Raw genomic sequence first — 26,223 nt, forward strand, 5'->3', positions numbered from 1 at the left:
CACAGACACTAGTTCTGATTTAAGTGCACTGACCTACTTTAGATTTTTTTCATCCCAAATTTGGCCAATTCTGTAACATTTATATAGTAAACTTTATTTTTGAATTGAAAAAAAAAACTTACTGACCCCAAACCTTTATGTATAATATTTAGATAATATAGAATGCTTTTGTTTTTTAATGCTGATTGTTTAAAGTTCCAACATCCAGTACAGATGAAAGAGCAACAAGTCAGTAAAAGATCACAAATTATAATACAATTATACACAATATTATCACACTGTGTCCTAGATACCCATATAATAATCACCAGACCCCTGTTGATTCCCACCCTTAGAGATTGAGAACGAAGACAGATGAGGTGCTGAATGGAACTAAAACTGGTCACTCTTGAGCGCGAACGGGACACACTGTCTGCAGATGGGCTTCTGATGTCCCCGAGGAAAACCAGTTCTCTGTGCGTGTCTTTTGTGTGCACGCATCAGACTGACAAATCCGCCTTTATTCAAGCCGTGTGGAGCTGCGTGTCCCTAAAGCCTTGGGGAGCTTGGACGAGAACGCGGGAGGAAAATAGAAAACAGGGATGTGGAGACGCAATCAGGCAAAGGAAGGGGGAAAAAAGGGGGTGCTGTTGATTTGACACAGCCAAGGTAGGGCATGTAACCGGAGAAGTGACAGGAACGGGAGATCAAAGCTTGGGCTGGAGAACAACTTGGGGAAAAAAGGAGGAGAAACGTCTTTTTATAAAAGAGCCGAGACCCGTTTCCTGTGCAAACACACTCTTCTGAGCTATGAAACAATGTCTGGTTAAAAGGGCTTTTTTATGGCCACCTTTGGCCGTTTCCCCTCCCAGAACGTCAGGGCTGACCTGCCTCCCTATGAGCTGTCAATCCCATCCCCACTCGGCTTTTATTGCCCTGTTTTGAAGCTCCGTACAGGAAGAGGTGACAGGCTGCCTCATAATTGAACAGGAATGTGCTCGCTATGGATCGCAGGCCAGGTCAGCTGATAAATCGTTGAATAGATTCACATTTTCTTATCAGACCGAGTTCATTTTTGGGTGTTAATCTCATCCAGTAATTAATGACGTGATGATACCAAGTTGAAGTGTGAAATGAACTCTGATAACTCACAGCTATAAATTCTCAGCGCAATAAAAGCTCCCCCTCTGTAGATGATTATCCCGAACTCTGGAAGCTTGTGTTTCTTGCTTTCAAGGAAAGGCCAAGTGCTGAGGTAAAATTTAGGTGTCGGAGTCAAAAACAGAGGCTCGGCGCACCTACAGGTGGCGCCGACCCGCGCATGAATCCCTCTTACCCGCTGTTCAAATTCAGCCTGACAGATCTGGCAGGCCAATAGGAAAAAGACATATTTTAGACAGCCGAGTGTGTGAGTCGGGGTGCTAAGAGGAGCTGTGTTTGATTACTGGAGGTCATATGAGGCAAAAAACAACACAATGTAATGTGGGCACATAGGGGCAAAGCAAACAGCTCATAATTTAAAAGATGTAGGCTTGAACCTGTTGGTTTAGAGAGAGGCTTACAGAGCCAACGGACAATTTGTTTCTAGAACCGCAGAGCTTTTTTGGCTTTGTGTGTCTTGAATGAGTGTTAAACGCCTGTCGAGGTGCAAGCAGGACAGGAACGTGTCACACCTCGGCTATTTTACTCTTAAATCTGCAGTACTATGCGCTTATTTTGTTAATTCTAAATCTGTTTGTTTTAATCACGTGTACACTGTCGGTATTTTACCCTGTCAGTGGCCAATAATATGCATGTTCAACTAGTATGAAAGCTCATATAGAAGGTAATGTTTACACTGGCATGCAGAGCTCACTGAATTAAAATCTTGCCATTTGGCGGTCTTACATGGGACAAAATGCGGTCCATACATACTATGGTATCTTTCACAGCAGGTCAATGTTTTTAAGGAAGTTAGCAGTTTTCATTTTATACTCGTAAAATAAATTAATTTATGCATTTGGTTCACATTATCAACTCCTCGTCTTGGTTTTGATCATTTATTATATTCTCTGTGTTCACTTCTTATTTAACTAATTTTTATGATTCATTCTTATTGGTGTCAGGTTTTGAAATGTGTCCACTGCATACATTTTATATTTTGCATACATTTTATTATTTGTTTTTAATAGTAATTTATTTCTTTATATGTGAATGTGAGAATATAAATTACTATTTTTATTGAAAATAAAACCCCTTTTTTTAGGAATAATAGTTTGTGCAGCAGAAATATAAGAGCTGTAAAAATTATAACACTAATATTTCATATGCACATTTATAAACACATTTTTGCTGGAAAACTATGGCATAAAATGTAAATGTTACTTGTGTGGCTAGTTTTCTTTCACCTGATGCTTCAAACTAAAAACTCATAAGGAATTCTTGGTATTTAAAAGCCAGCTAGATAATGATTTTCATAGAAATCACACACACACACACACATATATATATATATATAAAATGTATATGTATGTGTGTGTTGATGTGTTTAAATAATTGCATTATAAAATATACAAATTATGAAGCACCAAATGTTATTATACAACGTCTATATAATATAATTATAATTGTAAATCTGAATATTTAAATGTAAATTGTTAATATTGTTTTAGAAATCTGAATATATAGAAGTAAATCAGAATATATTTTTATAAATCAGAATATATAAATGCGAATCAAAATATAAATATACAAATCATAAAACATGAATGCAAATCATGCATATATAGAAGTAAATCTGAATATATATTTTATAAATCAGAATGTATAAATGTAAATCAGAATATAAAGATACAAATCTTAATATGTAGAAGTAAGTCTGAATGTATAGTTAGAAGTCTAAATATAGAAATGTAATTTGTTAATATATAGAAGTAATTGAATATGTTTTTTAGAAATCTAAATATATAGAAGAAAAAATATATATATTTATAAATCATAAATCAGAATATATAAATGTAAATCAGAATATAAAGATACAAATCTTAATATTTGAATGTAAATCATGAATATATAGAAGTAAATCTGAATATATATATTTATAAATCAGAAAATGTATAAATGTAAAACAGAACATAAAGAAACTAATCTTAATATATAGAAGTAAATCTGAATATGTCATTATACGTCTTAATATATAAATATGTAAATTGTTAATATAGAAGTAAATCTGAATATTTTTTAGAAATCTGAATATATAGAAGTAAATCAGAATATATTTATAAATGATAAATCAGAATATATAAATCTAAATCAAAATATAAAGATAGAAATCTTCATATATGAATGTAAATCATGAATATGTAGAAGTAAATCTAAATATATATTTATAAATCAGAATGTATAAATGCAAATCAGAACATAAAGCTACAAATCTTAATATAGAGAAGTAAATCTGAATATGTAATTATAAGTCTGAATATAGAAATGTAAATTGTTAATATATAGAAGTAAATCTGAATATATTTTTAGAAATCTGAATATATAGAAGTAAATAAATATACAAATCTTAAATTAGAGTAGAAGTAAATCTAAATATATAGTTTTAAGTCAGAATATAGAAATGTAAATTCTAATATGTAGATATAAGTCAGGTTATACAAATGTATATGTATTGAAGTAAATCTGAATATATATTTTAAAATCTTAATAAAAGTAAATTCGACAATATAGTTATAAGTGTGTGTGTGTGTGTGTGTGTGTGTGTGTGTGTGTGTGTGTGTGTGTATGTGTGTATATATATATATATATATATATATATATATATATATATATATATATATATGTGTGTAAATTAAATATATATTCATTTTCCTGACTATAATTCTAGATTTACAATTTAAAAATTAAAACTACATATTCACAATTTACATTTACATATATTCAGACTTACAACTATATACTCAGATGTACTTCTATATATTCATGACATTTATGTTTAGATTTGAATTTTTTTATTCAGACTATATATTCTGATTTACAGTTATATATTCTGTTTTTTAAAATATATATTCTGATTAACATTTATAAATTCAATACCAGACTGTTATTAAAAATAAAAACCTGTTCTTAATTAACTTGCCTGGTTAAATATAGGCTAAATATATAAAATATATTCTAATTTACTTCTATATATTCACATATTAATATAAATATAAATATAAAATATTCAGAGTTCAGAGTCTGAATGATGTTTCTACCATTTCTCCTAATTTTATATATGGAAGAAGGCCATCTAGTGCCTCTCAGAGTTAACAGTAACAGGTAACACGATCATCAGAGTTTATGCTCACATGTGCTCACATCTTTTTCCTCAGCAACGGAGCCGAAGGACGTCCTGCCACTGCGTACGGCTTTCGTCCTGACGAGCCGTTCTTCCATGGCTACGGATCCGCAAGATAAAGCTGCTGCATAACATCTTCTCAACGTTCACAACAAGACCACTTTTATCTCCTAGAAATCTCAAACACTGCAAACCAACCAATCTCTTCCAGAAAATGTGAGCCCACCCTTGGATTTAAAAGCAAAACCCCAGTAGAATGCTTCATGATGCTTTATAATAACTTTCAACTATTCATTGTTCAACATCAGTAGCTCGTGTACATTCAAAAATGAATGTAAAATGCTATTTTTATTTAAATATGTTTATATAAGTTATAAACTGACTTCCTCACTGTTTGAATGTATGTGAATAATCCGTTAAGCATTATTACATTATGTTATTTTATATAATGTTTTACTATTTATTAGCAATATTATATTCAGTTGACCTAATTTGGGTTTAACACATCTTGATCTTATGATTTTAAAAAGACACAAACAGAGTGCAATTTAATTTGCTTCATGCTTTCATTAATAAAACAACTGACTTACTAATGACTAACTATAGTTAGATTTTAGTTTCAGAATGATCTTTATTTATACTTTTTTTAAGATTTTAGGGAGTGCACTTTAATACTCTAAAGTATGGTATAGTCACTGAACTGAAACTAATAGCCAAAACCGATTTATCCTGTTCTCATTGACTGCATAATCTGCATTAACAGCTCACTTTATTAAAATATCTTGCACTAATAGTCACATATAACAAAACTATACTGTGTTTCTGTTAGATAGCTTATATAAGTAGACATTATCCCTCTAAGAGATATTTAACTACCTAATAATGTCCAGGGTTCATTGCTGTGAAAATGTATTTAGTCTTTAAGAACACTTTAAGTAAGGTGCTAAATGCTGCCTCTGGTACAATTTTATCCTAATGTTTTATCTTGGTTATTATATGTTTTAAAATAGAGATGTAGCTTTCACTTTAAGTCTTATTTTCGAGTACTGTAATTTAATTTTAATTTAATTTATCCGAATGAATTCAGGACCGCTCTGTATTTCCAGAAACAAAACGTGCCTCCTAACATCTTGGCCTTTGCTGCTATAATGATCCTGTGAGTTTGAAATTAATGTGAATTGACCTGCAAACTGCAAACAGAAGAAATAAAACAATGCACTGATAAATTGTCTCTGTTTTGTGGAAATTTATTTAACAACATTTCACTGTGATAATCATATGTACAAAGGTACGGTCTCATTTTCAGAAAATCTACAGCATGGTACAAAAAAAAAATTAGGTAACACTTTACAATAAGGTTCATTAGTAAACATCACTGAACTACTTAAGATGAACTAAGAATATTAAACTTAGTTACTGATAATTTCAGCATTTACTAATGCATACTAAATCACAATTTGTGTTAACATTAGTTAACGAACTGGGAACTAACACGACCAATGAACGACTATTATTAATAAATAGTGTAATAAATGTATTGTTCATTGTTTGTTCATGTTAGTTAACGCATTAACCAATGTTAACAAATAGCACCTTATTGTAAAGCGTTACCAAAAATTGTTTAGTGATCAGCACAATCGCCTATTATCTCACAACACATTAATAAATTAGTCAGTCCTCCAAAAACATTTGTGTACCATTTAAAAATGTAGAGTTTCTATTTATTCTCATTTAATTTTCCTCACATTTTAAAAAATATTACATTTAAGTTTTAAAAACACAAACTGCAAGTACAAACAGCCATCTATGTGTATATATATATATATGTGTGTGTGTGTGTATGTGTATATATATAGTTTTTGTTAATGTGATATGAAAAGATATAAGATAAAGTTTTACAAAAAACAAAAAATCTGTTTACACAGGCACTTGGTTTCTATGCGAGTCAAAGTAATTAATTAGATTGTTATTTAAAAATAGTAAATGTCTATAAAAACGACGCAACTAAAAAACTGAAAAATATGGAAACACTGTAGTTGGTTTTGTTTGCAGAGCTGGATTTGATTCAGACCTTTTTAAGGCTGATTATCTGCACAAGGTCTCACTACGTCCTCTACCTCGATGACCTCCATGATGAGATTTCTGATAGCCTGCACACTATCAGCGGTCTCCTCCGGTGAATCTATGCTCACGACGCTGATTTGCTTCTCCAGATCTGATGTTAAAGCAACAGCACCCTCTGCTGAACCATCAGGAACTGAGTTGAGAGAAGGAGAAGCATCCATGGCGGGACTGTCTTGGGTTTCATTTCTATTCTCATCACTAGGAGGCGCTGCCTCACACGCCTTGTTTTCCACAACAACATGCTCGTCGGAAACACTGGCATCCACAGCAGTGTCTTCAACACTTACGTCTGGAAGAACTTCAGTGTTGATTATCTGGTTAACATCAGGTTGGACAACATGGATGCATTCCTCTTTGATCATTTCCTCAGACTCATGCATTGCATCTTCGCTTTCTTCATCTGCTTCCGCATTTAGAGTTTCAGAGCCGATAATGAGAGGAGCAGGAGTTTCTTCAGCTGCTGAGTTGAGATGGACTGCTGTACTAACAGAAGATCCCTCTGTAACTTCATCCTTCATATTAGAGGATGTCTCTGGTTGTGAAGATGATGCATCTTCTGTGAGTAAGATGGCTTCAGGTTTGGTTGAGGAAACTGTCTGTGAGGGGTCTGGGACAGGTGATGCATTGTTAAGTATTGTTGCAGGAACATCTGGTTGAGTTTCAGGAACATTTAATGGTGATGTAAGTTCCACAGATTCTGGAGAAGACACTGTAATCTTCACTGTAGGAATGACTGAAGTTTCATGTTTCTGACTGGTGTTTTCACTGATGGATCCTCCTGATGGAGAGGTGATCTTCTGCTCTGCTTGTTGGGAGATAGCCACAGACGCCAAAGCTTGTGGTGGGCTGGAGGGGGCAGAGAGGGGAGGTGTGCGGCTGTCAGCCAGGCTGCTTTGGCTAACACACTGCAGGTCAGTACTGTCAGCAAACAGGTTGTTCTTCTTCAGGCTGGCTGCCTCCTTCACCACTGTATGGTGAAAATATTGATGTTGATATTGGTGTTGAACTTATGTCTCAGATACTCAAAACAAATAGCTAAAACAGTTTACCTTTGTTTACTTCATTATTCAAAAGGTTGAGCAGTATGTTCTCGTAGACATTCTCCACTTGAACAAAGTTTGTGTAATCGGCAAAGACGAACTGTTCATAATTTTGAAGCTCCTGGAAGAAGGAAGAAAATTCAGTCAGCATTTCAGAGAAAACTACCTATAACTCGAACAAATTACCACTGAATTTGTGTGATAAGATTAAATAAAATCATGACACAAACACATGGTATTACTGTCAGCAAGAACAGAAACCCAATCACAGACAGAATACTGTATTAAAGCAGCTTGAAATGTTTCTGGTAGCATTTACAATGCTGTAAAATTTTACCTATTGGCTGTAATTACTAATTAGTTGGTTCTTTTTAACTAAACAAGTAAAGTCGGTGACTCTAATGAACTGGTTCTAATTTGTTTTCCGAAGATGAATGAAGGTTTTACTGATTTGGAACGACATGATGCTGATTAATTAATGACAGAATTTTCATTTTTGGGTGAACTATGCCCTTAAATATCAGTCTGATTCCTGAATGAACGACTCTAATGAACTGATTCTTTTTAGTGAATACAACACATGCTGTGCTGCCAGCAAAGTTCAACTCCTGAACAAACGGATCAATTGAATCAGTTCTTCTTGGTGAATCCAACACATAGAGTTCTGCCAAGTGAATTCTAGTTCCTGAACAAAAGGCTCAAATGTGTTGGTTCTTTATAGTAAACCTCTTCTTTAGTAAATCTTTTTTGTCAGTAGTGTTTTACAAAAAATGAATGTATAGCTATATTTTTGTTTAGTTTTGTTGTTTAGGGTATACAGTGGGGCAAAAAAGTATTTAGCCAGCCACCAATTGTGCAAGTTCTCCCACTTAAAAAGATGAGAGAGGCCTGTAATTTTCATCATAGGTATACCTCGACTATGAAAAAAAATCCGGAAAATCACATTGTCTGATTTTTCAAGAATTTATTTGCAAATTACGGTGGAAAATAAGTATTTGGTCAATAACAAAAGTTAATCTCAATACTTTGTTATATACCCTTTGTTGGCAATGACAGAGGTCAAACGTTTTCTGTAAGTCCTCACAAGGTTTTCACACACTGTTGCTGGTATTTTGGCCCATTCCTCCATGCAGATCTCCTCTAGAGCAGTGATGTTTTGGGGCTGGCGCTGGGCAACACAGACTTTCAACTCCCTTTAAAGATTTTCTATGGGGTTGAGATCTGGGGGCCTCCAGGACCTTGAAATGCTTCTTACGAAGCCACTCCTTCACTACCCAGGCGGTGTCAAGTCAAGTCAAAAAGTCAAGTCTGATGGAAGGAGGTTTTCACTCAAAATCTGTTGATGCATGGCTCCATTCATTCTTTCCTTTAAACGGATCAGTCGTCCTGGTCCCTTTGCAGAAAAACAGCCCCAAAGCATGTTTCAACCCCCATGCTTCACAGTAGGTATGGTGTTCTTTGGATGCAACTCATTCTTTCTCCTCCAAACACGACGAGTAGAGTTTTTTACCAAAAAGTTCTATTTTGGTTTCATCTGACCATATGACATTCTCCCAGTCCTTTTCTGGATCATCCAAATGCTCTCTAGCAAACTTCAGACGGGCCTGGATATGTACTGGCTTAAGCAGGGGGACACATCTGGCACTGCAGGATTTGAGTCCCTGGCGGCGTAGTGTGTTACTGATGGTAGTCTTTGTTACTTTAGTCCCAGCTCTCTGCAGGTCATTCAGTAGGTCCCCTCTGGATTTTTGCTCACCGTTCTTGTGACCATTTTGACCCCACGGGGTGAAATCTTGCATGGAGCCCCAGATCGGGGAGATTATCAGTGGTCTTGTATGTCTTCCATTTTCTAATAATTGCTCCCACAGTTGATTTCTACCTATTGCAGATTCAGTCTTCCCAGCCTGGGGCAGGTATACAATTTTGTTTCTGGTGTCCCTTGACAGCTCTCTGATCTTGGCCATAGTGGAGTTTGGAGTGTGACTGTTTGAGGTTGTGGACAGGTGTCTTTTATACTGATAACGAGTTCAAACAGGTGCCATTAACACAGGTAACGAGTGGAGGACAGAGGAGCCTCTTACAAAAGAAGTTACAGGTCTGTGAGAGCCAGAAATCTTGCTTGTTTGTAGGTGACCAAATACTTATTTTCCACCATAATTTGCAAATAAGTTCTTTAAAAATCAGACAATGTGATTTTCTGGATATTTTTTCTCATTTTGTCTCTCATAGTTGAGGTATACCTATGATGAAAATGACAGGCCTCTCTCATCTTTTTAAGTGGGAGAACTTGCACAATTGGTGGCTGACTAAATACTTTTTTGCCCCACTGTAGTTAAAGGGATAGTTCTCACTAAAATGAAAATTCTGTCATTAATTACTCAACCTCGTGTTGTTCAAAACCCATAAGACCTCCGTTCATCTTCAGAAAACAAAGTAAGATATTTTTGCTGAAATCTAAGCCTGCATAGCAACACAACTGACACGTTCAAGACCCAGAAAGGTAGTAAGGACATTGTTAAAATAGTCCATGTGACATCAGTGGTCCAATCATTTTTTTCGAAGCTACAAGAATAATTTTTGTGTGCAAAGAAAACAAAAATAACTCTATTCAACAATTTCGAATTACAAGCATCACAATCATGCACTGTGGTATTCTCGTGAATGCGTGGTGAAGATAAAATTTTGTTTTCCTTGCACACAAAAAGTACTCTTGTAGCTATAACTATCTTTCTGGGTCTTGAACGTGTCAGTTTCGTTGCTGTCTATGCAGGGTCAGAAAGCTCTTGGATTTTGTTAAAAAAAAATCTTAATATGTCTTCTAAAAATGAATGAAAGTCTTGCGAGTGTGGGACATGAGATTGAGTAATTAATGACAGTATTTGTATTTTTGGGTGAACTGACAATGACATTGTTAAAGTACCAACTAATTAAAGTCAATAAGTATTAATCTGATCAGAGAAACAGAGTCTGCAGTAACTTAACAGAATAATGTATTCTGTTCAATGTTCAACAAAAATTTTCCCAAAAATTGAATAGTGCTTACAGTTTTGCAGGCAGGCGCCAAGTTTCTCTTGATGGCTGGAAGTGTGATGTCAACCAGAGCCTCCTGGAAAATCTTTTTCCTTACTGTGCTGCTGTCATAGTCAAATTGCTAAAGGGGAAACAAAAAAATTCCATAATAATAATGTCGCATTTGTTAGAATTATTCTATTGTCAAAACTGAATGTACTACTGAATGTATACACTTTGTAAATGTGTTCAAAGCCAACCTTGAGGACACGCAGCTTGGCTTTCTCCATGACTGAAGCCTGTTTGTCAGGTTTGTCCTTTAAGGCAGACTGAAGCAGGAGCTCAAATGTGTACACAGCATTCTCCATCAGCTAAAAAAAGAGTGGAAAAACACAGCAGAAATGCCACATTTCATTATATTCCATTGCCCTGTAGAGGGAACCAAAGTTCATGACAAGATGAGGCAATGCTCTCCATTGACTTCATTTTTGGTGAGATGAAGTATTTCATTACACGGACATAAAACATCTAAGAGCCCCACCAAGTCTTACAACGACCAGTCACTCAAAAACCTGCAGATGACGCCCACCTGCTGCATTTGACTCTGGGTGCAGTGAACTACTCGCGTCGAGTTGGAGAACTTGAATCTGTTGCGAAGTTCCTGGAGTTGTTCCCTAAGGACGTTCACATGCTGGTAACAGTCCTCCATTCGGTCACGACCCACCTGCTGCAAAGCCTTCAAACAGACAGGCATGACTCATGAGAACTCAAGGGAGTCTGACTTTGGATGATCATTATTCCAACATGATCTAATCACGTCAGCTCTGCTGTCCAACATTTAAGTTTGTTCTCAGAGGGGAAAAAAATGACCTGATTTGCTTCAAGTGTTTTGCAATGTAGCCTTGGCTGAATGTTGAAATCAGCAGATGAATATTCATTTTAAGCCTAAATGTTCTGCTTACGCTCTGAAGTTCCTCTGTGACTCCCCCCTGAGGGAATTCCTTGCAGATTCGGGTCAGCTCGTCCTCTAACAGCAGCCTCACGGCCTGGAAGCCTGCGCTGACTGGACTCATCAGCTCCTCCAGGATTGAGGTCAGGTACGGGGCCACGCTCTCTGAACAGTATTTCACGGCTGGCTCTGATACTAGACCTTAAAAAAAAAACAGACTCCATGAAGATAGATTTGGTATGTCTCACTGACTACATTTACACAGATAAGAATATTCCTCAACATGGTGGCCATACGCTTGCACAACATTTCAGCATGGTTTTGAAGTCTGGGGCATTTGTAAAACTAGCTGACTAAACTGAAAAGCTAAATCTTTAAAGGGATAGTTCACCCAAATTACGATATTTTTGATGAAATCCGAGATGTTTCTGACCCTGCATAGACAGCAATGCAATGACACATTCAAAGCCTAGAAAGGTAGCAAAGACATCATTAAAATAGTCCATGTGACATCAGTGGTTCAACCGTGATGTTATGAGGCACAAGAAAAACATAAATAACAACTTTATTTAACAATTTCTTCTCTTCCGTGTCAGTCTTACGAATTAACCACTGATGTCACATGGACTATTTTAACAATATCCTTACTACCTTTCTGGGCCTTGAACGTGTCAGTTGCGTTGATGTCTATGCAGGGTCAGAAAACTATGGAAGCCCGTTTCTGCCACTGAATAAAAAAGGTAATTGTGACTTTTTATCTCACAATTCTGACTTTCTTTTTCTCAGAATTGTGAGATATAAACTTACAATTGCAAGTTATAAAGTCAGAATTGCGAGATATAAACTCGCAATTTCTTCGAAATAAAGTCAGTATTGCGTGATATATACTTGCAGTTTCGATAAAAAGTAAGAATTGAGATAAAAATCGCAATAGCGAGTAAGACAGTCAGAATTGCAAGAAAAATAAAACAGAATTGTGTAATATAAACTCACAATTGCGAGTTATGTCAGAATTGTGTGATTTTTCTCCTCAGAACTGGACTTTTTAACTCGCAATTGATACAATACAGAGATACAAAGTCGCAAGAAAAAAGTTATTCAAGAGCAAGAGTTCATATCTAACATAAATGACTTTATAAGCCGCAATTGTGAGCTTATATTTCACAATTCTGAGGAAAAAATCATAATTCCGAGTTTATATGACACAATTCTGAGAAAAGTCAGAATTGCGAGATGTAAACTCGCAATTGCGAGGAAGTTCAGAATTGCGAGTTTATATCTTATTTATATCTATTATAAATTGAGTTTATATTTCACAATACTGAAACTCGCAATTCTGTGAAAATATCAGTCTTTTTTTTCTCCTCAGAACTGAACTTTTTAACTCGCAATTGAATTGTGAGATACAAAGTCGCAAGAAAAAAGTCAGAATTGCGAGTTCATATCTCGCAATTCTGACTTTATTTCTCGCAATTGTGAGTTTATATCCCGCAAGTCTGACTTTATAACTCGGAATTGTGAGAAAAAAAATAATAATTACGTTTTTTTTTACATGACACAATTCTGAGAAAAATGTCAGAATTGCGAGATGTAAACTCGCAATTGCGAGAAAAATGTAAAAATTGCGAGTTTATATCTCATTTATATCTATCATAAATTGAGTTTATATTTCACAATTCTGAGAAATAAAGTCACAATTGCGTGTTAGAAATCGCAATTGCAAGAAAAAAGTCAGAATTGTGTGATATAAAAAAAAAGTTTATATCTCACAATTCTGAGGAAAAAAAGTCAAAATTACGAGTTTATATGACGCAATTCTGAGAAAAAAATCTGAATTGCGAGATGTGAAATCGCAATTGAGTTTAAAACTCATTTATATCTATTATAAATTTAGTTTATATTTCACAATTCTGAGAAACAATTTTCTCAGAATTGTGACATAAAAGTCGCAATAACCTTTTTTAATTTTTTATTCAGTGGCGGAAACAGGCTTCCATAGAAAGCTCTTGGATTTCGTCAAAATACCTCGATTTGTTTTCCAAAGATGACATGAGGCTTACTAATTAATGACAGAATTTTCATTTTTTAGTGAAAATTATATGTATAATTGCTGAAAAAAAAGTAATAAATGAAAAAAAGGTACTGACCCCAAACTTTTGAACATAGTATATACTACAGAGACAGTTCATACCCTGCAGTTTGGTTTCCAGGAATGTTTGCGAGTTGACAATCTGGTCCATGTCTGAGCGAATGAGCGCCTCCTGCTGTTTGCTGGCTTCTCTGCATTCATTTTTCAAACTCTCCAATCCTTCTCGCAGTTGTTCATGCACAAGCTCGTAGGTCGCTTCCACTGTCTAACCACACAGGAAAATAAATAGAAAACACATTCACACCCTAAATATGGCCATCATAAACCCACTTCATCATGAACACAGAGCTGCCTTTGTCTACATGCTGCCTAATTGCTAAAAGTCCCTTTATAGAGCAGCTGGCATAGGCCATGACGGAGAATTCATTTTCATGGTATTAAACCTTTATTTTCTTGGATGGTGTGGAGGCCAGAAAACTAATGGGTATGGGTATTTACAATGGGCCAGTAAATATGTTTCCTGAGTGTGACATTCAACACATAACGTGTCAAAATTCTAAGAATAGATGTGAAGAGATCTCACTGACCACAAACCACACCCTCTTCCTCTCCGGCTTCTTTCCCTTCAGCTTAGGCAACAGCTCTGTCTGCAGTGAGGGCAGCAGCTCCTCCATCACCAGGTTAGCCAGCACCTGCAGAACAGCAGAGGGAGTCACTACTGAAACCCATGATAGCAGACTGAGTCAAGACACAAGACACCCACAAGACACAGACTCATGGAGGAACAGCAAAAGTGTTGAATCACTTAGTTGTTGTAATATCATAGCAGTGAATCAGTCTGCAATAGACAGAATCACCACACAGACGTGGCAGTGTCACTAAATATGCTTTAAAGGGATAGTTCACCCAAAAATGAAAATTACCCCATGATTTACTCACCCTCGAGCTATCCTAGACTTTCTTCTTTCAGATAAATACAATCAGAGTTATATTAATAAATATCTTGTTTTTTCAAGCTTTATAATGGCAGTGAATGGGTTCCGGTGCACTTACACGGGTAGAAGCTTGGAAAAACACGGGTAACGGGTTCCCTGGAACGCGGCATTATTAACCCCCCGGAGTCGTCTGGAGTACTTTTTATGATGGATGGATGCATTTTATCGGACTTCAAAATCTCAACACCCATTCACTGCCATTATAAAGCTTGAAAGAGCCAGGACATTTTTTTTTATATAACTCTGATTGTATTTGTCTGAAAGAAGAAAGTCCTATACATCTAGGATAATCCATAGCCTAGATAATCTATGGCCTACAGCAAACTTACATTTTTTGTGCTCAAGAAACATTTATTATAATTAATAATATAATAAAATAATAATGCAGGTGTGCTACTTAATATTTTTTGAATAGTGGCGTAATATAATTTATACAACAGTTCTTTCTGGCCCTCGAATCTGATTGGCTGATAAGTGTGTGCTATTAGAGAACTCCAACAGCCATTTCATCGTTTGTAATTGTATCACTCCGCTTGTGGTACTTCTTACAGTGAGTGTCATGGCGGACGCCCAAATGCACTTTAATTTTATAAATAATACTGTTTTTGTGTCACAGAATGTAGTTTTAAGAGGTTTTCAAGTCAGAATGTACTTGTTTATAGTTCAAATATGCAGTTTGTTAATAAAGATAACATCTATTTGAAAATTTGCGTCAACGTTTTCAGACATGAGAGTTCTGAATCGTCAGCAGGCCAGTCTGCACTCATGAACCCGCACGAGAGAAGCCTCAGCTCGGCCAGACCTTCGGGAATTTACCGCTGGCTCTAATGACTCTGTAGTGGTTAAACATGAGATATAATTCATTTGGGGCAAATCTAACAGGCAGTCTTTGGTCTCATTAATCTATTATTTGTTCCAGAGCAAATCGTTATGGCAAAATGTCATCATGTTTATATAAATTCAATGCTGTATATCAGAGCGCTGCCTGTGTAATTTTGACTCAATTGCCTAGCAATTTTTATGATGGCTGTTGTGTATTAAATATTATTATTTTTTAAATAATATTTTATATATATAAAATAGTATTTAAATGTGTTTAGTAGCTTGATGCAGCTAAAAAGTGCACTGAGCAGCGCTGTCTACCGAAATCACCCTTAAAGGGGTCCTATTATGCTTTTTCACTTTTGTGGTGTGTATGTATGGGCAAATTTCAAAGTCCACGCCAAAGCAAGATATTTAGGTTTTAAAAAATCCCTTTTCAAGAACTACAATGAACGACTCCTTTGGACTACAGTGTTTGTTTTCCAGGTGCTATTATGTCACAATGTAAATCCCGCTTACGAAAATGGGGAGGGACGAGGTGGGGGATTCGCCTTTAGCGATGTAGCATGGACAGCCACTTCTGGGATGCTTCAACAAGCCGCAGTGCGGCTCGTATAAACGTCGACTAAAGTGGCCGCAAACTTCTCCGGTCGCTGTGTTGGAGCTGCGCGGTTGACGTGTGCGGCCGATGTAAACACAAGCCGTGGCTGATGTAAACACAAGCATTGACTAGAGTGACAATCATTGGTTGCTGCGTTGGAGCCGTGCTGTAGACGTGTGCAGTGTGTGGTAAGAGATTTATCCATCGTAGATAGCTCCACTAGCCTTATGCTAGAGCTGGTTTCGGGCATGTCAATAATGATAATATCATGTATCGGCGATCTCGCAGGCTGACGATTGGACCAACACTACTGTAGCGTATTATTTACTCACCCTCCATGCATCCATATGACTTCCTTTTTTCAGATGAATGCAATCTGAGTTATATTAAAAATAATCCTGGCACTCCCAAGCTTTAGAACGGCATAGACACGTGTTTCTCTCCATCAGTCCAAAACAACTCGATCAATAATAAAGAGTACCTCACATGGCTCAGGGGGGGGGGGGGGGGGTCAGTAAAAGCCTTCTTTAGCGATCCAATTTGTTTTTGTAAAAAATATATCCATATTTAAAACATAAGATTCACTTTAATCTAGTTTGCACAGTGGTACAAGGAACTTACTGCTTTGGGAAGGGGCGTGTCAGGACTGAAACAATCGCAATGCAGTGGGACTGCTAACCAATCACAACACATTTCATTTTTCGGAAGGAGGATCTTCATCAAACCCAGAACTAATCGAGCAATGTGTGCCAGCCTAGGGAGAAATCTATTTAATAATGTAAATTATGTGAAAATTAATGTGTTTTTCGAACCACCAAGCATGATAGTGTGTTCTAGTGCACCCCCAAAACAAAATAAAGACTTTGTAAAAGAGCATAATAGGACCCCTTTAACAGATGATATTAAGGATATTCATGTTTTGACACAGACGCTTTCCTCAGCAAACATTCAAACTACATCGTGAATATGAAGATGAAAGCTGTATCAGATGCAGGTAAACACGATCGCCCAGAGCATCTCTCTTATAAATCTTTACATAATACAGTGAGCTTTTAATACAGTAATACAATAAGTTTTCAATAAAGCAACTTAACATTCCTTCGTTAGATCTAAAGTGACGTTTTGGAATTAGTAACGGAGGCTTGGGCTCAGCTGTTCAACTGTCAAACTGAGATTTGAAGCCGTGGCGGAAGGAAGTAGTTTGCACAAAAGAGGGTTATTATTAAGAACACTCCGTTGTTGGTTTTTATGTATTTATACACTCGTGCCGTCGAACTGTTGTAAAAATGCAATATCACACTCGTAGATGTGAGATATGGCTGTATATTCGCACGCAGTGATTACCTTTGGCCAAATCACAGCAGTGCCGATATACAGCCATATCTCACATCTACTTGTGGGATATTGCTCATATAATTACAGTTTTTCTTGATTGCTTTGATGCAGCCGTCAACTCAAACTCCACATTTTCAAAACACTTAACACACAGGCCTAAACAGTGGCACTCATGGTAAAAGGCTCTAACCGTGCCAAAACATTTAAAATATGCAACAAAAGCAAATTTTACCTTCAAACAACACAACTTGCAAACAAGTATATGAGCTCTTTCAGTCAATCATTACACAATGGACAACAAAATACAAAATACAGAACTCAGTGTGAATCAGCGCACCATTGCTTGTCATTGTAGCCTATTGCCAGTGTCATTTGTTGTCTTTCTATATAGGCTGTGTCAAATTTGCAGGAACAAGATGCAGAACAAGAAATGCTTTGATGCATTTTTTCTTGATTCCATTACATTCAATTTTTTCAAACCGTGTCTGAAACCTGAAGTACTGTAAATATTACAGAGAATACATGTAAACCAAAATACAGTAAAATCTATTGGAGTATAAGAAATTAAGAACAAAATAAATCAAATCTATTACAGTAAAGTATAAGCAATCACTGCTTCCCTGATTTCACACAGCCTTATGGCATTGTTTGCCACAACCATGTTTACAACGGCCGCCTCCTGCTCAGCACTAAAATTTTTCCCTCTACCACCAGAGAATGGTAGCCTTTGGATTCTATAAAGAATACATGTAATGGGAATGAGGAAACAGTTACATAAATCACTGAAGATATTTCTGCATCTACTGTACAACAACATTACCTGTTCTCCTGTCGAAAAATTCTGACAATGGATGCAACAGCGTTTCTGTTTAGAACAGGTTGGACTCTTTGTCCAGCCTCTCTAAGAGAAAAGCCATGATTGATAATGTGATCAGTAACAGTTGCCTGAATTTCATCTGAAACTTGAGCCCTTCCAACTACACCTCCACCTCGCAGGCTCGCACACAGACTCCTCTTCCTCGGACCCCTCTACCTCTTACTCTCACTCTCATCTGCGTTAGGCCTCCTCCATCCATGCTGGCAAAGAACAACACAGATGTGGCACCTTTTTATAAGGCCTGCAGACTGATTGCTAACTGAAGATTTGTGTGAAGGAGTGTCAAACGGGTGCTTGAGTGATTTCATACTAATCTAGGTAGTTTCTAACAGTTAGGAATAGATGGTTTCTGTTTGGTTACCATAGCTAAAACAATGGAGTTTGGACTGCTTGAATGACATCCGTGTTAACTGTTTTGCAAAAGGGTGGGGAAAATGTGTCAATCCAATGAGAAAGGGTTAACACATTTGCAAGACATGTCTTCTGCTCTGCTGAGATAGTGATGATGAAAACTGAGTGGATCCTAGTTTCTTTAACCATGTCAAAGCAATCAAGAAAAACTGTAATTTATATAACAGTATGTCATTTTTTCACAAGTACATTGTGTTGGGCCTCATCACTTTGTCAGGGTTTGTGATAGTAACTAATTGTAAAAATAGCTTAGTTTACATTTCTGTTTTCAGTTCCCTTACAAAACAACACCTTGTCTGCCAAATTAGGGCTCAAAACAGGACCTAACAATAGTTGGAGGAAGGCAGAGGTGTTTCCTTAGGTAGCTAACAGATATCCTGTAAAAGACCCTGCTGTGATCTCAAGATTTCATAACAACAGGAGCTCTGGTATGATTTTTTGTAAGAAACAACATATCCATAATTTGTGGTGCTTGCTAAGGCAGTTATGCAAGAGTTTTGTGAGTCGCAAAGTTTCTTAAGCAAACACAAGAGTTTGGAGCATGGGAATGCAATCGTTATGCTAAGTTAAAAGAATGCATTTATAACTTTGAGTCAAGCATGAAATGAGCGACAACTGGGATGTTAACAGCATGACACTTCTGAATACCTGACCGGCAGCTCTGTCCAACCTGCTGACCACACTATGATGCCTGATTTAATCACTGCGCATTAGTCAGGCTGTTTGTTCATTTTTGTGGCCACTACATCATGACTCATCTCACTCATTCATGTGGATACCATTTTTCCGGAAACTCATTCAAAACATGCTTGTGAGTAATATGGAGACCAGGAGGCCCACCTGACAGTCAGTGCCCACCAGCATATCCCATGACTCATAGTGACCCTTCTCCTGCCGGTAGAAGTGAATGGCCTTTAGGAAAGCCTGCACCTCACACTCCATACTCTTCAGACAATCTGCAGAGACATAAAAGAGAGAAGAGAACAGTTCTGCCAGATGAATCGATTGTGTAATGGGGAATCATGTGAGCAACTTCTCTTTTCTGGTTCCAGAAAAAAGGAAAAAGACCAAGACACAGAAATGATTTGGAAATGCCAACTACTGTATGATGAAAGGCTTTTGCGTATTACTAAAATGAGAGGAAACTGAAACTTAAATGTAGCATACTTTTAAATATGGAAAAAATGAACATCTAACATTCAGTGTTAAACGTCACAACAAATCAACTACATTTTCAGTAGTGTGACAGTATCTCACCAAATAAAAAAAGTAACTTTTCAATAATAAAATTAATAATAAAACTAAGGGCCAGATTTACTAACAGCTTGCACCAGCACAAACTTTTTGGCGTTAAGATAGTACTGTCATGAATTACTAAAGACACACAGTGAAGAATTAGTGCTGAAAAGGCATGGACACAATTATTTTTGCACCTGACCTTTTTAAATATTCATTTGTAGGAGTTCCCCTTTCAGATGCACAATTATGGGGGGGAAGTTTAAAAGTAATAGTTTCAAGTAAAACCTTTTTTGCTTAATACATAAATGCGACCCTGGTCATAATGGTAAATTTTTGGTTAATATTTGGCGGAGATACAACTATTTGAATATCTGGAATCTGAGGGTGGAAAAAATTTCAATATTGAAAATCGCCTTTAAAATTGTTTAAATGAAGTTCTTAGAAATGCATATTACTAATCCAAAATTAAGTTTTGATATATTTACAGTAGGATATGTACAAAATACCTTCAAGGTACATGATCTTTACTTAATATCCTAATGATTTTTGGCATAAATGGGAAAAAAATGATCATTTTGACCCAATGTATTTTTGGCTATTGCTACAAATATACCCATGCTACTTAAGACTGGTTTTGTGGTACAGGGTCACAAATAGTTTTAAATTATTATTTAAATTATATATTATTATGGTTAGTTGTATATTTTTAAGATATTGTCCTCCTAAATAGCATGAGCTAGCTACTTTTTGTTTGTAGCTTCTAAACTAACTTTAATAAAACACCAACTCTTTCAGGTTGGAGGGTCTCCTTGCAATCACCCTGATCTTTAGCTCCCTCCATAGATTCTGAATTGGATATAAGTCAGGACTCTGGCTGGGCCACTGCAAAATGTTAATGTTTTTGTCTCCTAACCATTTCTTCACAATTTTTGCTGTGTGTTTTGGGTCGTTGTCATGCTGAAATGTCCACTGGTGCATTTGCAAATGCCAAGCGGGCTTTTGTGTGCCTTATCTGGAGAAGTGGTGTCCTCCTTGGTCTGCGTCCGTGGAACCCAGCGGTGTTCAGTGTCCGTTGGACTGTCTGCCTTGAGACGTTGCCACCAGCAGAGCCCAGATTCATCAGAATGGCCTTGGTGGTGATCCTTCTTTTTTACCTCTCTCACTATCCTCCTGGCCAGCACAGGTGTCACTTTTGGCTTCCGACCACATCCTCTGAGATTTTTCACAGTGCAGAACGTTCTTGTATTTTTTAATAATACTTTGCACTGTAGCCACTGGAACTTCAAAACATTTAGATGTGGTCTTCTAGCCCTTTCCTGACTTGTGAGCAGCCACAATGCGCAGCCGCAGGTCCTCAGTGAGCTCATCTTAGCCATGACTGTCCACAAACCAACAGCAGAGAGCTTCTGTTTTTGACCCGTTGAGTTGATTAAAACAGCTGTTCCCAATGAATCAGGGTAATTAGGATGCTTTAGAACAGCTTGGACTATTTGGAATGGTACAGAACTTTGGATTTTCCCATAGACTGTGACAGTTTGCAAAAGGTAAGAATAATTTTGGACATAACACTTTTTGTACAAATGTAAATAAAAAATGTAAATAAAAATCCACAATGACGCCTCTTGTACATTGTCTTATTATCTTTTGGGAGAAGCCTGTATCATTTCTGGGTCAAAAACAAACTTGCTTATTGAATAAAAGTAACTTTAAGTCAGAATTTGCCAGGGGTATGAAAAATTTAGGGGCTTGACTGCATATATATACTTTTTGTTAACCTCAAATGCTCATCTTGTCTCTCTGCCATACATATGCAGTACGTATGTGCAGTCCCCTTCAAGACAGTTAGGGTATGTTGAAAAACTCCCATCTCATTTTCTCCTCTAACTTCAAAATCGCCCTACATTGCTGTTTTACCTTTTTTTGGGCATTTGTCTTTTTTTGCATGTTCACTTTATAAACACTGGTTCGGTACTTCTGCAGCAATGTAGGGCAATTTTGAAGCTAGAGGAGAAAATGAGATAGGAGTTTTTTGACATACCCTAACTGTATTGAACTGGATTGCACAGAGTGCATGCATAGCTGGACAAGACAAGCATTTAAAGTATTTTTTTTAGAAAATGATTGATCGTTTCGCTAAATAAGACTCTTATTCCTCGGCTGGGATCATTTAAAGCCTGTTGAAGCTCCATATAAGTCCACTATATGGAGATAATTTCTGAAATGTTTTCTTTAAAAAACAATTTCTTTACGACTGAAGAAAGAAAGACATGGGCATGCTGGATGACAGTGGGGTGAGTACATTATCTGTACATTTTTGTTCTGGAAATGAACTACTTCTTTAACTCCAAGTAAAATTTGCTGTGTATCTCATCCCACAGCATTTGTGCTGCAAATATGAACGTTACATTAAATTGAGAGGCTTATTTCAAAGTCTTTTCTAATCTGACTTTCGACTTACGATAACAGACAACAGCGAAATATAGTAATGTGTACACATTATGTATAGATAGTTACAGATGGTTATTTCTCCTCTCACCCACTACATGAAGTGTGAAGGTGTCAAAGCGGAGTCTTTTGCAGCTGTGTGACGAAGTTTATTGCACACATAATGCTCTGCAGAGGCAGTGTAACCGCTAAGTAGCAAGTACGCAGGAAGACAGCATTGCATTTCTGGATATTATTAGTGTATCACCATGACCACCACAGAAAAACAGTACTAAACTGATGCAAGAGCAGTGGCTGCCACACACAGCTTGAGGGATCCTCTCAGCAGCCTCACTACTGTAATATAGCATGTGTTTAAGGTTGATTTTAGGTGGGTGTACAGAGAATTAGTCAGAAAGGATTCGAAAAGTACTTTCAAAATGAGCAAACAGAAATTCTGTAGGAAATAAATCTTTCTCCTTAGGGGTATAATTGACCAATTTGATCATAGACTGCAAAAGCAAAGTCAAAAGTGCACTGAGGTGGTGCAAATCTGGTACCTTGGTTCTGATGCCGAATGCAGTCATTCAGGATTGAGACGAAGCGGGCCCGCTTCTCCTCCTGCTGGAAACAGAAGTACGAGTCTCGTCTGTAAGGCAGTCTCAGGTACACAGGAAGTGGACCGGGAACCATCACCACAGGAACAGAGGGCTCTTCTTTAGAACCTGAACAACACATGAACACTCATTCCAGTGGAAAGAGAGAGATCAGGACTGAGAACTAGACAAACACTCACCATTAGGATCAGGGAAGGCCTTATCTACGACGGCAGTGTATTTCTCCTCTGAGGTCAACACTGTGCCCCCTGTTGGGAGGAGTTTGTGACGGGCTGGCGTTCCCTTTGTATATGACTGGATGTATGAAATATTACAAAATCATGATCATGTTCTGTCAGAAAAGGTGATTTTATGTGGAAATTATCAAAGATAAGTTTTAACCTCCTGGCTATCGTGTAGCTCCAGGCTATAGTCGGCGCGGACTACTACAAATCTCTCTCTCCATTTTCTGTCATCGAAGAAAAGCACACTGTCCTTGTACAGGACCTCTGAGGCCTGCAGAGGCTCCTAGAAGTGAAACATACTTGTGAAAAATACAGTGGGAGTAAAACTCTGCAACACCATGTATCATAAAACACTGATAATGTAAGTGAGAGTGCAGTTAATTCAACACATAAATTGATGGTGTTAATATAAAACTGTTAAGCTCTCACCTTCTGTTTGAGAAGCTGGGCCTGTCCTGCTCTGTGCTGCTCCACCTCATCCTTCAGATGGCAAAAGAAGGCGATGCAGCTTTGCCTTCTGTAATGAGGACTAAAGTTCTTCAGCTCAGCCTCTGTCCGGCCTATACACATATGAAAGATCAGATTACCCTTGGGAAAAAGGGTGCTTAACTGTATTGAATGTGCACTTGTAATGGACCTTAAATCTGAAAAGTATATATTATTAAAGAAACTGTGTAATTAAAATCATTAAATGTAATTAAAATGTTCACTTTGAAATTTCTTTGTACTTTTTTAATCATTATGCTTTAATAATCTGTTGTCATACTTTAAAGAAGCACACTTATTACGATGTATTGACTGACATACTAAACCACAGATTAAGTACTATATTTTGAGCCATAGTTTGTTACTTGATGACACATTTGAGGTCAATATATTTTTAAATATGCTAAACTGTAACTTCCTAATTAAAAATGTGTAATTACAAATATATTTACATTTATTACAGAGGTGTAAACCAAGAACAAGACCCAGATGCAGACCAAAATAAGCCCTTTCCAGATCCAGATTCAGACCAAGACTAGACCCCTTGAGATTCAGGCCCTTCCAGATTCAGACTAAGATTAGACCCCTCAAGATTCAGACCAAGACTAGACCCTTCCAGACCCAGATCCAGACCAAGACTAGACCTCTCAAGACCAAGATCCTCAAGAATCAGACCAAGACTAGACACTTTAAGACCCAAATCCAGACCTAGACTAGACCCTTTAAGACTAAGATCCAGACCAAGATTAGACCCATTGAGATCCAGATCCATACCAAACCTACACACCTTGAGATCCAAACCAAGACCAGACCCAAATCCAGATTAACACTAGACCCCTCAACATTCAGACCATAACTAGACCTTTCAAGAATCAGATCCAGACCAAGACTAGACCCCTTAAGACCAAGATCCTCGGGATTCAGGCCAAGACTAGACCCTTTAAGACCCAGATCCAGACTAGACCCCCCCCCAAGACCCAAATCCATACCAAGATTAGATTCTTTAAGTCTCAGATCCATACCAAGATTAGACTCCTCGAGACCAAGATCCTCCAGATTTAGACCAAGACTAGATCCTTCAAGACCCAGATCCAGACCAGACTAGACCCTTTAATACCCAAATCCAAACCAAGACTAGATCCTTTAAGTCTCAGATCCAGACCAAGATTAGACCCCTCAAGACCCAAATCCAGACCTAAACTAGACCCTTTAAGACTTAGATACAGGCAATGATTAGACACCCTTGAGGCCCAGACCCAGACCAAGACTAGCCCCCTCAAGATTCAGACCAAGACCAGACCCAAATCCAGACTAAGATTAGACCATTTAAGATTCAGACCAAGACTAGACCCACCAAGACCCAGATCCAGACTAAACTCTTCAAGACCCAAATCCATACCAAGTCTAGATCCTTTTAGTCTCAGATCCATACCAGACTAGACCCTTCAATACCCAAATCCATACCAAGATTAGATCCTTTAGGTCTCAAATCCAGACCAAGATTAGACCCCTCGAGACCCAGACCAAGACTAGACCTTCAAGACCGAATCCAGACTTACACTTGACTAGACTCTTTAGGACTTAGATCCACACCAAGATTAGACCTCTTGGGACCCAGATCTAGACCAAGTTTGGACCCCACAAGATCCAGACCAAGACTAGACCCCTTAAGATTCAGACCAAGACCAGACCCAAATCAAGACTAAAACAAGACCCCTCAAGATCCAGACCAAGACTAGACCCAAATTAATTTTTTTTTTAAATAGTTTTTTAACATTATAAATTATTGTGAACATCATACTAGTATACTATTCGGACTATTTATTCCATATGTTTTATAAATATTATGTTTAGTACATATTGTACAAAATTTAGCTATACCTTGTTGAAGCATCCATGACGCAACCAACCCGTGTTGCCATGACTAGGAATGGGCGATGTGACCAAAGTACAAAATAAGAACTTTTACTTTATAATAATAATACATATCACAGTATCTACAGTGACAGGTATCAAGTTAATACACTGCGATGATACATCTTATTGTCTCTGACTCTGAGGGAGGAGAAAGTCTGTGACTCATTCCTAAAGACTGAGCCATCTTTACCACTTCACTGCACCGCCAAAATGACATGGCACAGAGTGCAGGCCTCAGTTCATTTCAACAATATTCCACTGAGCAAACTGAGTTCAAAACTTTATTTGCAACAGCTCTTGGGCTTGGATCCCAATTTCCAAGTTTTTAAAGGAAAATATTCTTGGACTTTCCTTGGAAATAATATTTCCTGCCAAGGAGTAAATAGTATAGAATTCTGATTGTCTGGAAGAAGCCATTGGCAGCAGCTGCATTATATGTAATTTACAGTTCACATTAGACATGCTATTTTAACCATTACCACCGCTTGGCAAAATAGTGTCTGATACAATTTAGAAAATGACAAAATACTGCTGACTTGTGGTCCAGCTATGGTCACCATGACGATTCTGATCATATAGTTGATTTGGGATTACAAAAAGGCATGTTGTGGAGTCTAGATTCAACATGAGCCTGATATATCAATTTATGTTAGTCCATTGGAAAACATTAGAAAATGCAGTTTTAATGTTGAAAATGATATCTTGCCAAGGCAAACAAGTAACTATCACATCTGCTAAAAGTTGTTGGCATCTTGTCATGATCA

General features: G+C 37.2%; 2 protein-coding genes across 2 annotated transcripts in view; one reads left to right on the forward strand and one right to left on the reverse strand.

The window, feature by feature from the left end:
• Positions 1-5,526, forward strand: part of kifap3b (kinesin-associated protein 3b) — a 58,757-nt gene extending 53,231 nt beyond the window's left edge. Inside the window, exon 20 of the mRNA XM_073848409.1 lies at positions 4,335-5,526. Within this exon, the coding sequence (XP_073704510.1) occupies positions 4,335-4,419 (85 nt within the window). The 3' untranslated portion in view covers positions 4,420-5,526. The remainder of the gene's footprint in view (positions 1-4,334) is intronic.
• A 36-nt stretch (positions 5,527-5,562) lies between these two features.
• LOC141344543 (protein Niban 1-like) lies at positions 5,563-24,972 on the reverse strand. The gene is made up of 16 exons (XM_073849423.1): positions 24,897-24,972; positions 24,405-24,618; positions 24,143-24,321; positions 23,486-23,616; positions 23,214-23,339; positions 23,012-23,126; positions 22,776-22,940; positions 19,393-19,508; positions 14,099-14,203; positions 13,614-13,776; positions 11,436-11,623; positions 11,063-11,209; positions 10,734-10,844; positions 10,508-10,615; positions 7,474-7,585; positions 5,563-7,391 (listed from the first exon to the last, which is right to left on the reverse strand). The coding sequence occupies exons 1-16, from the start codon at positions 24,970-24,972 to the stop codon at positions 6,376-6,378; spliced, it is 3,072 nt and encodes a 1,023-aa protein (XP_073705524.1). The 3' UTR covers positions 5,563-6,375.
• Positions 24,973-26,223: the final 1,251 nt, after the last annotated feature.

This window comes from Garra rufa, chromosome 10 (assembly GCF_049309525.1).
Source record: "Garra rufa chromosome 10, GarRuf1.0, whole genome shotgun sequence".
NCBI classification, from domain to species: domain Eukaryota; kingdom Metazoa; phylum Chordata; class Actinopteri; order Cypriniformes; family Cyprinidae; genus Garra; species Garra rufa.

What these genes read in the sequence shown, in the direction of transcription:
- LOC141344543 (XM_073849423.1), bottom strand. Translation starts at nt 24,972, where the DNA reads ATGGATCTGAGACTAAAAGGATCTAGACTTGGTATGGATTTGGGTCTT. An exon ending in GGCCTTCCCTGATCCTAATG is followed by an intron (nt 22,941 to 23,011) that starts GTGAGTGTTTGT and finishes TGTGTTGTTCAG; the next exon opens with GTTCTAAAGAAGAGCCCTCT. An exon ending in CCAAGCTGCGTGTCCTCAAG is followed by an intron (nt 10,616 to 10,733) that starts GTTGGCTTTGAA and finishes TTTCCCCTTTAG; the next exon opens with CAATTTGACTATGACAGCAG.